The sequence below is a fragment of the Heterodontus francisci genome, chromosome 6 (genome assembly GCF_036365525.1).
Source record: "Heterodontus francisci isolate sHetFra1 chromosome 6, sHetFra1.hap1, whole genome shotgun sequence".
NCBI classification, from domain to species: domain Eukaryota; kingdom Metazoa; phylum Chordata; class Chondrichthyes; order Heterodontiformes; family Heterodontidae; genus Heterodontus; species Heterodontus francisci.
The window spans coordinates 122,493,294-122,506,855 of NC_090376.1; the positions used below are offsets into that span (position 1 = coordinate 122,493,294).

At 41.7% G+C, this 13,562-nt stretch overlaps 1 protein-coding gene across 2 annotated transcripts in view; it reads left to right on the plus strand.

The window, feature by feature from the left end:
• Positions 1-4,341: 4,341 nt before the first annotated feature.
• LOC137371522 (solute carrier family 15 member 1-like) overlaps positions 4,342-13,562 on the plus strand; it is a 52,607-nt gene continuing 43,386 nt past the window's right edge. For both annotated transcript variants that reach the window (XM_068034250.1, XM_068034251.1), the window contains exons 1-5: positions 4,342-4,535; positions 4,770-4,807; positions 9,566-9,650; positions 10,634-10,775; positions 13,231-13,350. In XM_068034250.1, coding sequence (XP_067890351.1) covers positions 4,529-4,535; positions 4,770-4,807; positions 9,566-9,650; positions 10,634-10,775; positions 13,231-13,350 — 392 coding nt within the window. In that variant the 5' untranslated portion in view covers positions 4,342-4,528. The remainder of the gene's footprint in view (positions 4,536-4,769; positions 4,808-9,565; positions 9,651-10,633; positions 10,776-13,230; positions 13,351-13,562) is intronic.

Consider the following 13,562-nt stretch of genomic DNA (forward strand, 5'->3'; position numbering starts at 1 on the left):
CTTTAACATTCAATCTGTTACAATTGCTTTATCTTTGTGGGTAATGTGAAGTAAATGTTCCAATTCTCTGCCCTCTTAAGTTTGTGTCCCCAGCAGTTCAATATGTTCTTTGGCATTACACCAAGTGGCACCTACCTGACAATGTGGAAAATTACCCAGGCATGTACTGTTCGCAAAAAGCAGGACAAATCCAGTCCAGCCAATTACCACCCATCAGTCCACTTTCAATCATCAGCAAAGTAATGGAAGGTGTCACTGACAGTTTTATCAAGCAGCACTTACTCAGCAACAACCTGCTCACTGATGCTCAGTTTGGGTTCTGCCAGGGCCGCTCAGCTCCAGACTTCATTACAGCCTTGATCTTAATGTGGAGCTGAATTCCTGAGGTGAGGTGAGAGTGACTGCTCTTGACATCAAAGCAGCATTTGACCGAGTGTGGCATCAACAAGGAGCTCTTGCAAAATTGAAGTCAATGTGAATTAAGGAGTAAATTCTCCAGTGCTGGAGTCATCGTTGCTGGTTCAAGATCCTGGAACTCCCTCCCTAACAGTACTGTGGGAGTATCTTCAGCACACCTACTGCAGCGGTTCAAGAATGTGGTTCACCACCACCTTCTCAAGGGCAACCAGGGATGGACAATAAATTCCAACCTTGTCAGTGACACCCACATCCCACAAATTAATTTCTTAAAAACAATTACAGCAGAACACTGCAGTTGTATGTGCATTCCACCACTCCCTTGTGTGTGCAAGTTATCAAAGTAAAGGTTAGATAAGCATATTTTAAAGATCTGAGATGAGCCAAAATCTTGTATTCCCTTCCTGCGAATGTAAACAGGTCAGTAATTTGAAGCAGTTAACACAATTATAATAATGAGCTAGGCACAATTTTAATTGAAGTTGCTATGATAGTATAAATGAGGTGTTAGTTCACAAAAGGGATAACAGGCGACAAATCTGATAGAGGGCTTTAAAATTTTGAAGGGGTTTGATAGGGTAGCTGTCGAGAAGATGTTTCTACTTATACAGAAGTCTAAAAGCAGGGACCATAAATATAAGATAGTCACTAATAAATCCAATAGAGAATCCAGGAGAAATTTCTTTACCCGAGAGGTGAGAATGTGGGACTCACTACCACAGGGTAGTTGAGGCGAATCGCATCAATGTATTTAAAGGAAAGCTGGATAAACACTTGAGGAAGAAAGGAATAGAAGGATAGGCTGTTAGAATGAGATGAAGAGGAGTGGGACGAGCCTCGTGTGGAGCATAAACACCGGCATAAACCAGTTGGGCTGAATGGCCTGTTTCTGTGCTGTAACTTCCATGTAAAACATTGAATTTTATCACATAACAAAGGATTACCTCTACTGCTGGCAACAGACAGTGCTAATTGAGATCAAAGCGTGAATTGTTTAACTGATTTTCTGCTTACATTGCTGTTCTTGTGTTGTACACTGTGGTCTGATTGTGGCCATAGATAAGGGCAATAAACACAGACTTCACTTCAGAATAATCGTATATAAAACTAAAACTCCTCATTTTCAAATTGTATTACTCAATTTCCAGGCAAATGAAATGGATTTCTCTGGGAATTAATATATATGCAGAAGTGTTGATGAGTAAAGGAAATGTTAAACACTTTTGAAAATGATTAAGGTAAAAATCACGATGTAATTGGGCGGCACAGTGGCGCAGTGGTTAGCACCGCAGCCTCACAGCTCCAGCGACCTGGGTTCAATTCCTGGTACGGCCTGTGTGGTGTTTGCAAGTTCTCCCTGTGTCTGCGTGGGTTTCCTCTGGGTGCTCCGGTTTCCTCCCATATGCCAAAGACTTGCAGGTTGATAGGTGAATTGGCCATTATAAATTGCCCCTAGTATAGGTAGGTGGTAGGGAAAATATAGGGACAGGTGGGGATGTGGTAGGAATATGGAATTAGTGTAGGATTAGTATAAATGGGTGGTTGATAGTCGGCACAGACTCGGTGGGCCGAAGGGCCTGTTTCAGTGCTGTATCTCTAAAAAAAAATATTTGAAGCATAATATCCGTTCATTTTACTTTTAAAAAATACCTGAAATGTGAAACGATATCTTTATAATTGTAATGTACATATGAAATGTGCTTTTTAAATACTAACTACAAATGATTTGCTTTCTCTAATTGCTTTACATTCATCATGCATTGGAATCCCAGTCTCTTAAACAATTTAAAAATCGGATGCCCACTGAATGTTAATCCATGCAAGTAAACCATTTAACCTTGGAGAACATCTCTATCTCCGTTTATGATTATTTTAGTGTTAGTTTTGGAGTTGCCCACAATTGTTTCTGCAGTTCTTTGCTAAATAATGGACTTAACGTAACTTAGAAGTAATATGCAGGGAGCATTTTCTGCAAGAGCAGCGACCTCCTCCTCTAAAACCCCCCTTTAATCTATCTCTTTGATTGAGCTTTTAGTCACTCCTCCTAATATCTCCTTTGGCTTGGCTTGTAATGTTTTTGTACATTAAAGTCGCTATATAAATGCAAGTTGCTGTTGTTGAATTTCGGTGAAGTTTTGACACCAAATATTTCCATTGTGTGGATTGTGACTACAATTTGTTTACATCTGGAACACTGGGGAATTCAGAACATTCCATCATAAACGCATGTCATCTCTGGACTTTTGCAAATCCCCAATTTTCATCTCTCCAACACCGGCGGCCATGTCTTTAGCCACCTAGATCCTAAGCTCTGAAATTCCCTCCCTAAACCTCTCCACCTCCCTCTCCTCCTTTAAAACCTCTTTGACCAAGCTTTTGGATACCAGTCCTAATGTCTCCTTTTGTGGCTTGGTGTCAAATTTTCTCCTGTGAAGTGCCTTGAGATGTTTCATTATGTTAAAGGTACTATATAAATGCAAGTTTTTGCTGTTGGCATAGATGAATTTAAGGGGCAACTAGATAAACACATGAGGGAGAAAGGAATATAAGGAGATGCTGATACATTCTATGTAAAAAGCTGTTGTTAAACCAGCAACAAAATGATAAGCATACAGGTTGTCAAAAATCGTCTTGCTATAGTTTAAATAGGTAGTGTCTAAAATGGAGGCCATTCTTTTATTCAGTACATAATGGTAGACTGCAGATTATCCTTTGGTGAGCAACAGGAAGGATTGTGGTTCATGAATTAGCAAATAAAGGTTCTGTTATGTTGGGCCCAATGCAATTAAAATGTTCATATATGCAACATTTGGCAAACTATTCCTTCATTTCTTATTGTTGCCATTATCTTGTGGAAGTCCCAGGTAAGGAAATACAACTATTATAAAGAAGGAAAGACTTGCATTTGTATACAATCGTTCACATCCTCAGGATGTCCCAAAGCACCTTCTCACGGGCAGTTAGGGATGGGCAATAAATGCCGGCCTTGCCAGCAATGCCCACATGCCTTGAATTAATTAAGAAAGGATCTAGGTAGAACCCTCGGAAGCTGCAGAACCTCATGGCAAGTGAAGTGCACCTGTGAAATCTGAACAATGGATCAGGTATTTACTCTGGTACTTTTCCCTCCAGGGCACAGGTCTTTCTCTCTCTCTCTCTTTTGCTTCTCTCTTTCCTCCTTCTCTTTGACTTTTCAAAATCTGTTTAGAAGACCTTAAACTCAGTAGTTGTCCCTGTATAACAATAGTTAGCGGAGCCACTCTCTTCTCCCATACCTGTTGCTCCCTCTCTTCTTTTTCTGTTGTAGTCAGTCCTACCAAGAGGTCTTTCTGTTTTCTATGTTAGTTGTGTCCGCAAGTCTCTAACCGAAGCGTCAACCATAGCTTTTCTCGTTCAGACTCTGTCAGACCTGTGATACATCTCCAGCCTTTTTCATTGAGCTGATTGTGAACTCTGCAATGTCGTGAATAAACTGGGTGGTTTTGTTGAACTAATTTGCAAACCAAAATGAGGTGTTGAGCCCAAAAGAATGTCACACACAATGGAATTCTTCTAAATAACAAGAGGGAGTCTGAACGCTTACTTTTTAATGTATGATAAGTGGCATTCGCTTTTCAAAGTTTTTAGGAATTCATAAAAAGAAAATGTCTTTATTAATTGGGTCTCTAAGTAACGCAACTTGAAAATTGTGAACAAAAGTCCTCTCTTTTAAACAACCCACCAGCCAATGAGTAAGATGCATTATAAAATTATCTGATCTTGTCCATGTGTAATTAAACGGATTCGGAATGCCGTATATGTTAATGGAAATATTTGCGCGTGTTCACTGCCATTTGACGTGAATTTTTTTTTTGCTGTGTGCTGCCAAGTTAATTCTCCTCCCTTTAGAGCAGGCAGATCTGCATAATCTTAGCTGCTATTTCAGGGCTATTAGCATGCAATCTCGTCGAGTTGAGTGGGAGAACAATTTTGGTCACCTGACTGATTAGAAATGGACCATGTTCAAGGTCTGAACATTAAAGGTTGATCCTAACCCTTTGCTAACCTCTTTTCAAGTTTAGATTTCCAGACGATTCCCAGAGAGGAGCAGACCATCTCAACCAGCAGCAAAATGAAAGGTTGGTGACTTCATTTTTCCATCGAAATTCTCTCATGTTCAAATTGATCAGGGTTATTCCCATCTTGTCAAATCGGGCTTTTTAAATGCAGCTCACTGAGCAATCAATCAATCAGATACTTAGTCAAATACTTCACAAAGCCCTTTACACTACTGTTACTGTAACTGTGCAAAATCAACCCTCCAAATGCAAGGAAACCCCTTATTTCTCTTTTGTTTTCAAATTATCCTACAGACAAAATGAAGAAAGATGATGACCAGACTAAATCAAAGGTTGGCAATGTTTTTATTCAATTTATTTCTTTTTCATCATTAAATATTTTGCAGGATGCTCAGATAACTAAATATATCACCTGTGTTTTGCAAGCTCAGAACTCAGGGAGTCAGTTGTTCGGCTTTGACTCTGCAATAGAAATCTTCCAGTTGTGAGTTTTAATTATTTACTAGCAGTGTGAAGGTTCTGGTGATGATAGTTTTTACTGTATGTTTTTTTTCAAAGAAAAAAATTATTCATGGAACTTCACCCTCCAGCTGTTAATTAACATGGTTATAGTACAATCTTTGCCAAACTGTCTGCTGGGACTTCAGTTAGAACATAAGCAGAAATATGTGTATTTTCAAAAAGATTTGCATTTATTTAGCATCTTGTGCAATCCCAGGATGACTGCCAATTAACTACGTTATTGAAATGTAGTCACTCTTGTTATGTAGGAAATGCAGTAGACAATTTGCACACAGCAAGCTCCCACATATGGCACAGTGATAATGCCCAGATAAACTGTTTTTAGTGATGTTGATTGAGGGATCAATATTGATCAGGACACCGTGGAGAACTCTCCTGCACTTTTTCAAAATAATGCTTTTGGACCTTTTACACCCATCTGAGAAGGCAAATGGGGCCTCGGTTTAATATATTCAAGGGAGAGTCCAGCACTCCCTCGATGCCAGCCTAGACTTGTGACTTGAACCCACAACATGCTGATTCAGAGTTGAGAACTGAACCACAGATAACACTTCTATGAATAGGGTGAGATGTCTTTTACTCAAATTTCCAATCTGGAAACTGTACCATAGCCATTAGTATATTAGTGTTGGGGGAGACAGTGGCGTAGTGGTAATGTCACAGAACTAGTCATCCAGAGGCCCAGGCTAATGCCACAGGGACATGGGTTCAAATCCCACCATGGCAGCTGAAGGAATTTAAATTCAATTAATTAATTAAAAATCTGAACTTCAAAGCTAGTCTCAGTAATGGTGCCATGAAATTATCATTGCTTATCGTAAAAACCCATCTGGTTCACTAATATGCCCTTTAGGGAAGGAAATCTGCTGTCCTTACTTGGTCTGGCCTACATGTGACTCCAGGCCCACAGCAATGTGGTTGACTCTGAACTGCCCTCTGAAATGGCCTAGCAAGCCACTCAGTTGTCAAGGGCAATTAGGAATGGACAACAAATGCTGGCCTTGCCCGTGATGCCCACATCCGATGAAAGAATTAAAAAGGCAACTAGCTGCCCATTTATTTATTTTGTGAATATTAATATTGAGGCTTGAAGTGAAGAACAAAAAGATACAGATTTAAGACTAACAACCCTGAAGAAAGAACAGATCCTTTCCCCACCAGTGCCAAACCAGCCAGTGAAAGTACAGTCCCGACCTCTTACAACGGCATGTCCATGCCCATGTTTGTGGTTCATGACCACCTTCTCATGGGTAAATGGGGATGGGCAATAAATGCTGGCCTTGCCAGCGACACCCACATCCTGTGAACGAATAGTAACAAAAGCAAGTTGCCTACTTTACACAAAAGCTTTCTTTTTTTTAAATAAATGTATAGCCTTTATGCATTAACTGTTGTAATGGATATATTATTGTCAAACAGTCTAAGATCTGTATGGAACTATGGAGTTTGTGATAGGAGAGCTTTTGGATGACTGAACTGTCACTGGGTATAGATCAGAATTCGAGGTGATACAGGTATGATGCTCTGATAGTACTTCCTTTCAATTTGCATTTGGTTTGCAGAGTTTCAATTTGCTTCCCCTAATAAAGAAAGACATTCATTTATGCAGCATCTTGCATGACCTCAGGTCACCCAAAAACACTGTACAGCCAATGAAGTGCAGTCATTGTTGTATTGCTGGGAAATGCTGCAGCCAATTTGCATACAGCAAGATCCCACAAATAGCAATGTGATAATGACCAGATAACTGTAATAGTGATGTTGTTTGAGGGATAAATATTAACCAGGGCACCAGGGAGAAACCACCCACTCTTTGAAACAGTGCTACACGATCTTTTCCAGCCCTTGAGAGAGTAGACAGGGCTTCAGTTTAACATCTCCTCTGAAAAGTGGCACCTCTGACAGTGCAGCATTCCCTCAGTACTGCACTAAGAATGTTGACCTGGTTTTTATACTCAAGTTTCTGGAGTGGGACTTCAGACTCAGAGGCAAGAGTGCTACCGAATGAGGTACAGGATTGGCAATTGCAGCATTACGATGTAAAGAGTGAGACTTCCATGCACAAATGCAGATGGTGAAGATTAATTTACCTCACAGATCATTGTGCTGCTTACAAACGTACTGTGAATTTGCTAGAATCCCTGGCAGCAGGTGGCAGGACCGTATCTCCAACACAGAAGTCCTCGAGGCGGCCAACACCCCCAGCATATACACTCTCCTGAGCCAGCGGCGCTTGAGATGGCTTGGCCATGTGAGCCGCATGGAAGATGGCAGAATCCCCAAGGACACAATGTACAGCGAGCTCGTCACTGGTATCAGACCCACCGGCCGTCCATGTCTCCGCTTTAAAGAAGTCTGCAAACGCGACATGAAGTCCTGTGACATTGACCACAAGTCGTGGGAGTCAGTTGCCAGTAATCACCAGAGCTGGCGGACAGCCATAAAGGCGGGGCTAAAGTGTGGCGAGTCGAAGAGACTTAGCAGTTGGCAGGAAAAAAGACAGAAGCACAAGGGGAGAGCCAACTGTGTAACAGCCCCGACAACCAATTTTATTTGCAGCACCTGTGGAAGAGTCTGTCACTCTAGAATTGGCCTTTATAGCCACTTCAGGCGCTGCTTCACAAACCACTGACCACCTCCAGGCACTTACCCATTGTCTCTCGAGATAAACAGGCCAAAGAAGAAGAAGATTACTTAGCTTAGTGATCAGGATAAAGATGCGCAGTTAATGAGTGTCTGTCATGGCCCAGTTGGTAGTATGCTTGCCTCTGAGTTAGACTGTTGTGGATTCAAGTTCTACTCCTGAGGTTTGAGTTTGCTTCGTATTAGACCATCAGGTAATGGTTTTTGTGGCATTCTACAGCCTTCTGGACTCAACATCGAGTTCAACAATTTCAGACCATGACCTGCTCTGAAACATGTTTTTCATATTTTTGCTTTCAGAGCAGTTCATTATTCTGCCACGATCACGCCCTCTGGACAAATGCTTTGTAACTTACTACAACTATTTGCACGCTCTTCGCCTTTTATTCCGTGACATCTTTTTCATTTAATCTCTCCTGCCCTCTGCCCTATCACAGACCTTCGCTTTTGTTCCTCTTCCCCCCCCCCACCCACCCTTTCACTTGCTTAAAGCCTATTACATTTCTAACCTTTGCCAGTTCAGATGAAAGGTCACAGGCCTGAAACGGTAACTCTGTTTCTCTCTCCACAGATGCTGTCAGAGTATTTCCAGCACTTTCTGTTTTTATTTCAAATTTCCAGCATCTGCAGTATTTTGCTTTTATTTTAATAGTTTTTGTGGTATTGACTAAGTCTGAAACATACTAAACCTTTGGAAAGATTTATCTGCGTTGGGGATTCATTTATACGCGAAAGATTTAAAAATATTTACATTTATATAGTGCCTTTAACAAACTCCGGAGGTCCCAAAGCTGTTGGAGGTGATGCTTTACAAATGAGATGTTAAACCGAGGCTCCGTCTGCCCTCTCAGGCGGTGTAAAGATCCCGTGGCACTATTTTGAAGAAGAGCAGGGGCGTTTTCTCCAGTGTAAAGGCCTGCTCAAGCCACAAAAAAAAACCCGACCTGAACCCGACGGAACCACATCAGACCCCAGCCCGACCCGGCCCAAGTTCCTCCATTTTCCCCCCCCGAGTCTGACCCACCCCGACCCGAGCCCGACCCATCCCGACCTGACCCGAGCCGCCCCGACCTGACCCGAACCCGCCCCGACCCGAGCCCGACCTGACCACCGCAATGTCCCCTTTACCTACCTTCCAACTCCCAATCTTCAGGAAGCTGCAGCATGAGCGTGATGACGTCATAGAGACGCTCACACACATTGCGCAGACTCAGAGTTTCTCTCCTTGACATCCTGGACTCGCAGCTCAGGTAAGTTTTTAGCTTTTAACACTTATCTGCAATTCTTGCTGTGTGTGTCTGACCCGGACCCAACCCGACCCTGAAGGCCGGACCGGGAACAGCGGACCGACCCAACCCAACCCGAAGCCGACACATGTCGCGGGTCCCATCAGGTTTGGGTCGGGCAGCAGGCTTTTATCCCAGTGTTCTGGGGCTAATGTTCATCCCTCAACCAACATCGCAGAAACAAGTTATCTGGTCATTATCACGTTGCTGTTTGTGGGAGCTTGCCGTGCACAAATTGGCTGCTGCCTACATTACAACAGTGACTACACTCCAAAGAGTACTTAGTTGGCTGTGAGGCGCTTTGGGAAGTCCTGAGGTTGTGAAAGGCGCTATATAAATGCAAGTTTTATTTTGTTTACAGTCAGCTGTCTGCCAGTACAATATTTCTATCACATTGGTATAACGACAATTAATTTCTACAATACAAGTAAGAACCAGTTCTTCACAAAGATCTGCAAAGATTGAAGCAAATATTTAGATGATAAATCTGCAAAAATCAAGGGTTCTATTTTGGACAGGTTGTTACATCCTGTTATCTAGTTCTTTGTTGCAGATAGTGGATGTTTAGTTTGACAGGACTTTGCTTGTTTTGATAAAGATCAGTTGCCATTCACCTGTCCTTCATTTGCATCCTCACAGCCCAGTTGTTTAGGATATCCTGTCAGCATCTTCTTCATTGTGGTTAATGAATTCTGCGAAAGATTCTCCTACTATGGAATGCGAGGTACTTTGAGTTTTGTAAGCCAAGAATTATTCCCCTGAATTCCAAAAACCTTGAAATTGGTTTCTCAGTCCTCCCTTGTTTCTACACTGTATAGGAGTGAACAAATATTTGGTGTTCTCATTGTAATCCTTTATCCTAATTCATAATGTGATGAAAGATGAGCTTCCAACAAAATCTTTCCAACTAGCCTCCAGCCAACAATGACAACTTACATTTATAAAGCACCTTTAACCGAGTAAAGGTGCTTCACAGAAGCGTTATCAGATAAAATTTAACACCAAGCTACACAAGGAGATATTAGGACAGGTGACTAAAACCTCCATCAAAGAGGTAGGTTTAAGAAGTGTCTTAAAGGAGGAGGGAGAGGCGGAGAGGTTTAGTGAGGATATTCTGGAGCGTAGGGCCCAGGCAGCTGAAGACACGGCCGCCAATGGTGGAGTGATTAAGATTAGGGATGCGCAAGAGGCCAGAATTGGAGGAGTGCAGCGATCTCAGAGGATTATGGTGCTGGAAGAAATTATAGAGAAAGGGAGGGATTTGAACAACAAGATGAGAACTTTAAAATCGAGTTATTGCCGGAAAGGGAACCGATGTAGGTCAGTGAGCACAGGGGTGATGGGTGAACAGTACTTGGTGTGAGTTAGGTTACAGGCAGCAGAATTTTAGGATGAATTCAAATTTACAGAGGGTGTAAAATGGGAGGCCGGCCAGGAGATCATTTGAATAGTCAAGTCTGGTGGAAACAAAGGTATGGATGAGGGTTTCAGGATGAGGTGAGACAGGGATGGAGATAGGCAATCTGAAAGCACAGAGTTAAAGAACAACAAAGGACTGGGGGAACCCACTTCAAAATATTAAGGATTATGTAGCAATTCAGTTCAATACCTTCCACGCTAACATCCTATTTTAATAAAGGTGAACCATTTGGTAATAAATGCATATTATCGTTTGACAAGTCTGTATTCTGTGTCTTTTTCATTCAGCTGTGCTTGTCTTTTATCTCCGCTATTTTATACGGTGGGATGAGGATTTCGCTACGGCTATTTATCATGCCTTTGTTGCTCTGTGTTACTTAACACCTATCCTTGGAGCACTCATTGCTGACTCCTGGTTGGGAAAATTCAAGTAGGTATTGTAAAAATTATTATATTCAATAAGCAAATATATAACAATAAAAATAAACTGTACAATTTTAAAGGGTGTTGCAGGAGCATAGAGACATGGGGATGTATGTGCACAAATCATTCATGGTGGCAGGGCAAGTTGATCTTCTTCTTCTTAGGCAGTCCCTCGGGAACGAGGATGACTTTCTTCCACTCCAGGGTTGTGGGTCCTTAGGTGATCATTAGTCCAATTCTCCACACACTCTGCCACAGGTGGGGCAGATGGTGTTTGGTGAGGCGAGTGAATGAACAAGTTGATAAGGCCATTAAAAAAAACATACAGGACCCTGGGCTTTATAAACTTAGTTCATAAAGAAGGAAGTTATGCTAAACTTTTACAAATTGCTGATTAGCACTCACCTGGATTATTATGTCCAATTCTGAGCACTAAATTTTAGGAAGGATATCAAGGCCTTGGCAAGGGTGCAGAGGAGATTTACTAGAATAGTACCAGGGATGAAGACTTTCAGTTCTGTGGAGAGAAGCTCGAACTTTCTCCTTGAAGTCAAGAAAGTTGAGGGAAGATTTCAAAGATGTACTCAAAAATTTTGGGGGATTTTGATTGAATAACTAAGGAGAAACTGTTTCCACTGGCAGAAGGGTTGTAACTAGAGGACGCAGATTTAAGGTGATTGGCAAAAAAAAAGAGGGGGCCGATGTGGAAAAACTGTTTTACACAGTGAGTTGTTGTGATCTCGAATGCACTTCCTGAAAGGGTGTTGGAAGCAGATTCAATAGTAACTTTCAAAATAAGTTGTATAGAAAAAAATTACAGGGCTACGGGGAAAGAGCAGGTGAGTGGGTCTGATTAGATAGCTCTTTCAAAGAGCTAGCACAGGTGCAATGGGCCAAATGGCCGCCTTCTGTGCTGTACGATTCTACGATAAAATCAACATTCACAGGATGTGGGCATTACTGGCAAGGCCAGCAGTAACTGCCCTTGAGAAGGTGATGGTGAGCCACCTTCTTAAATATAACTGAGTGGCTTGCTAGGCCATTTCAGAGGGCAGTTAAGAGTCAACCACATTGCTGTGGGTCTGGAGTCACATATCAACCAGAATTGATAAGGAACAGCAGGTTTCCTTCCCTAAAGGACATTAGTGAACCAGATGGGTTTTATAACAATCTGGTCGTTTTAAGGTTATGATTATTGAGGCTAGTTTTTTTAATTCCCAGTTTATTAAATTAACTGAATTCAAATTCCCCAGCTCCTGTGACGGGAATTGAACTTGTAACACTGATCATTAGCCCAAGCCTCTGGATTACTAGCTCATGACATAACCACTGTGGTGTCACACTCTAGTTTTATTGCTCACAGTCATGGGAAGTTGTTGCTGATGCGCTGGTGTGTCAGTCTCACAGCAGAATTGGAAAATGTACCCTTGAGCAGCTAAAGACATTGGGACTTTGCTAAGAATAACCCGGAGTATTTACCCTTTTCAAATCCATTTTATATTGGATATTCTGGAACCTAATGCCATTCACTCACACTAAATGAATGGGAATTTTAGCCCTCGTCCATTAACAATCAGTTACAATCCACACAAAATATGTTGTCTTGCTACTCCAGCCAATCACAAGAGACAGGTGCAATCATGAGGCTGATTTTAAGCTAACTCACCAGGTGGGAATTCCACAGGATGAGATAGAAGGCTAGTTTTTCTAATTTTACAGCCAGTCTGGTATTGCTGACCACTGATTTCAATAGAGAGTAATATTAAACAGGGTGTAAAACCAAAGTCCCACCTGATCCGTTGAGATTCCAGCTGGTGGGTGAGGTTACAAATGCACCCCAAAAGCTATGAAATCAATAAGATGCAACGTCACGATTCATTCAAATGGGATAAAAGCAGAATACTGCAGATGCTGGAATTCTGAAATAAAAACAGAAAGTGCTGGAAATACTTAGCCGGTCAGTCAGCATCTGTGGAGAGAGAAGCAGAGTTAACGGTCTGATAAAAGGCCACAGACCTGAAACATTAACTCTGCTTCTCTCTCTGCAGCTGCTGCCAAACCTGCTAAGTATTTCCAGCACTTTCTGTTTTTATTTCCCTCAAGTGGGAGTTTGTTACTCTGGTCATTGAGTGTCTGTGCTTTCTCAATTATCTGGGGAAAATAAAAACAGGCCAATTACTAGAGGAGTAGTGAAGGTGGACGTTCCTTCCTAGGCCAGGAGCTCAACATACAGAGAACTGCATTGTAAAGAGATGTTGTATGTATGAATATAAATATGTAGATGTGTAGGTGAGGATATTATACTTTTGTGTAGATCCACATTGTGGAAAGATTTTTCACTGCTGCCAGGATTGGGAACTATCAGGATGTGTACGGTTTGGGCCATGCTTTCAGTACTGCACTGAAAGAAATGAACCTTTTTGTGCCTTTGTCTCATTAATTTTAACTTTCTATCATAACAGGACCATCATCTACCTGTCCATTGTCTATACTATTGGACAGCTGGTGACAGCAATAAGTAGCATAGCAGATATAACAGATGATGACAGCGACGGTCATCCAAATAACCTGACCCTTCATATGTGAGTACACTCAATTGTTCAATAAAAGTTTGTCAATAAAAATAGTGACGCAGGTTAACAAGTCCATAAAAACCACAAATCAAGCCCTGGAGTTCATTTCCAGGGGGATTGAATTGAAAAGCAGAGAAGTCATGCAAAATTTGTATCGAACCTGGGTACGACCACACTCTGAGTACTGTACACAGTCTGGGTCTAAGGATATAGAGGAGCAG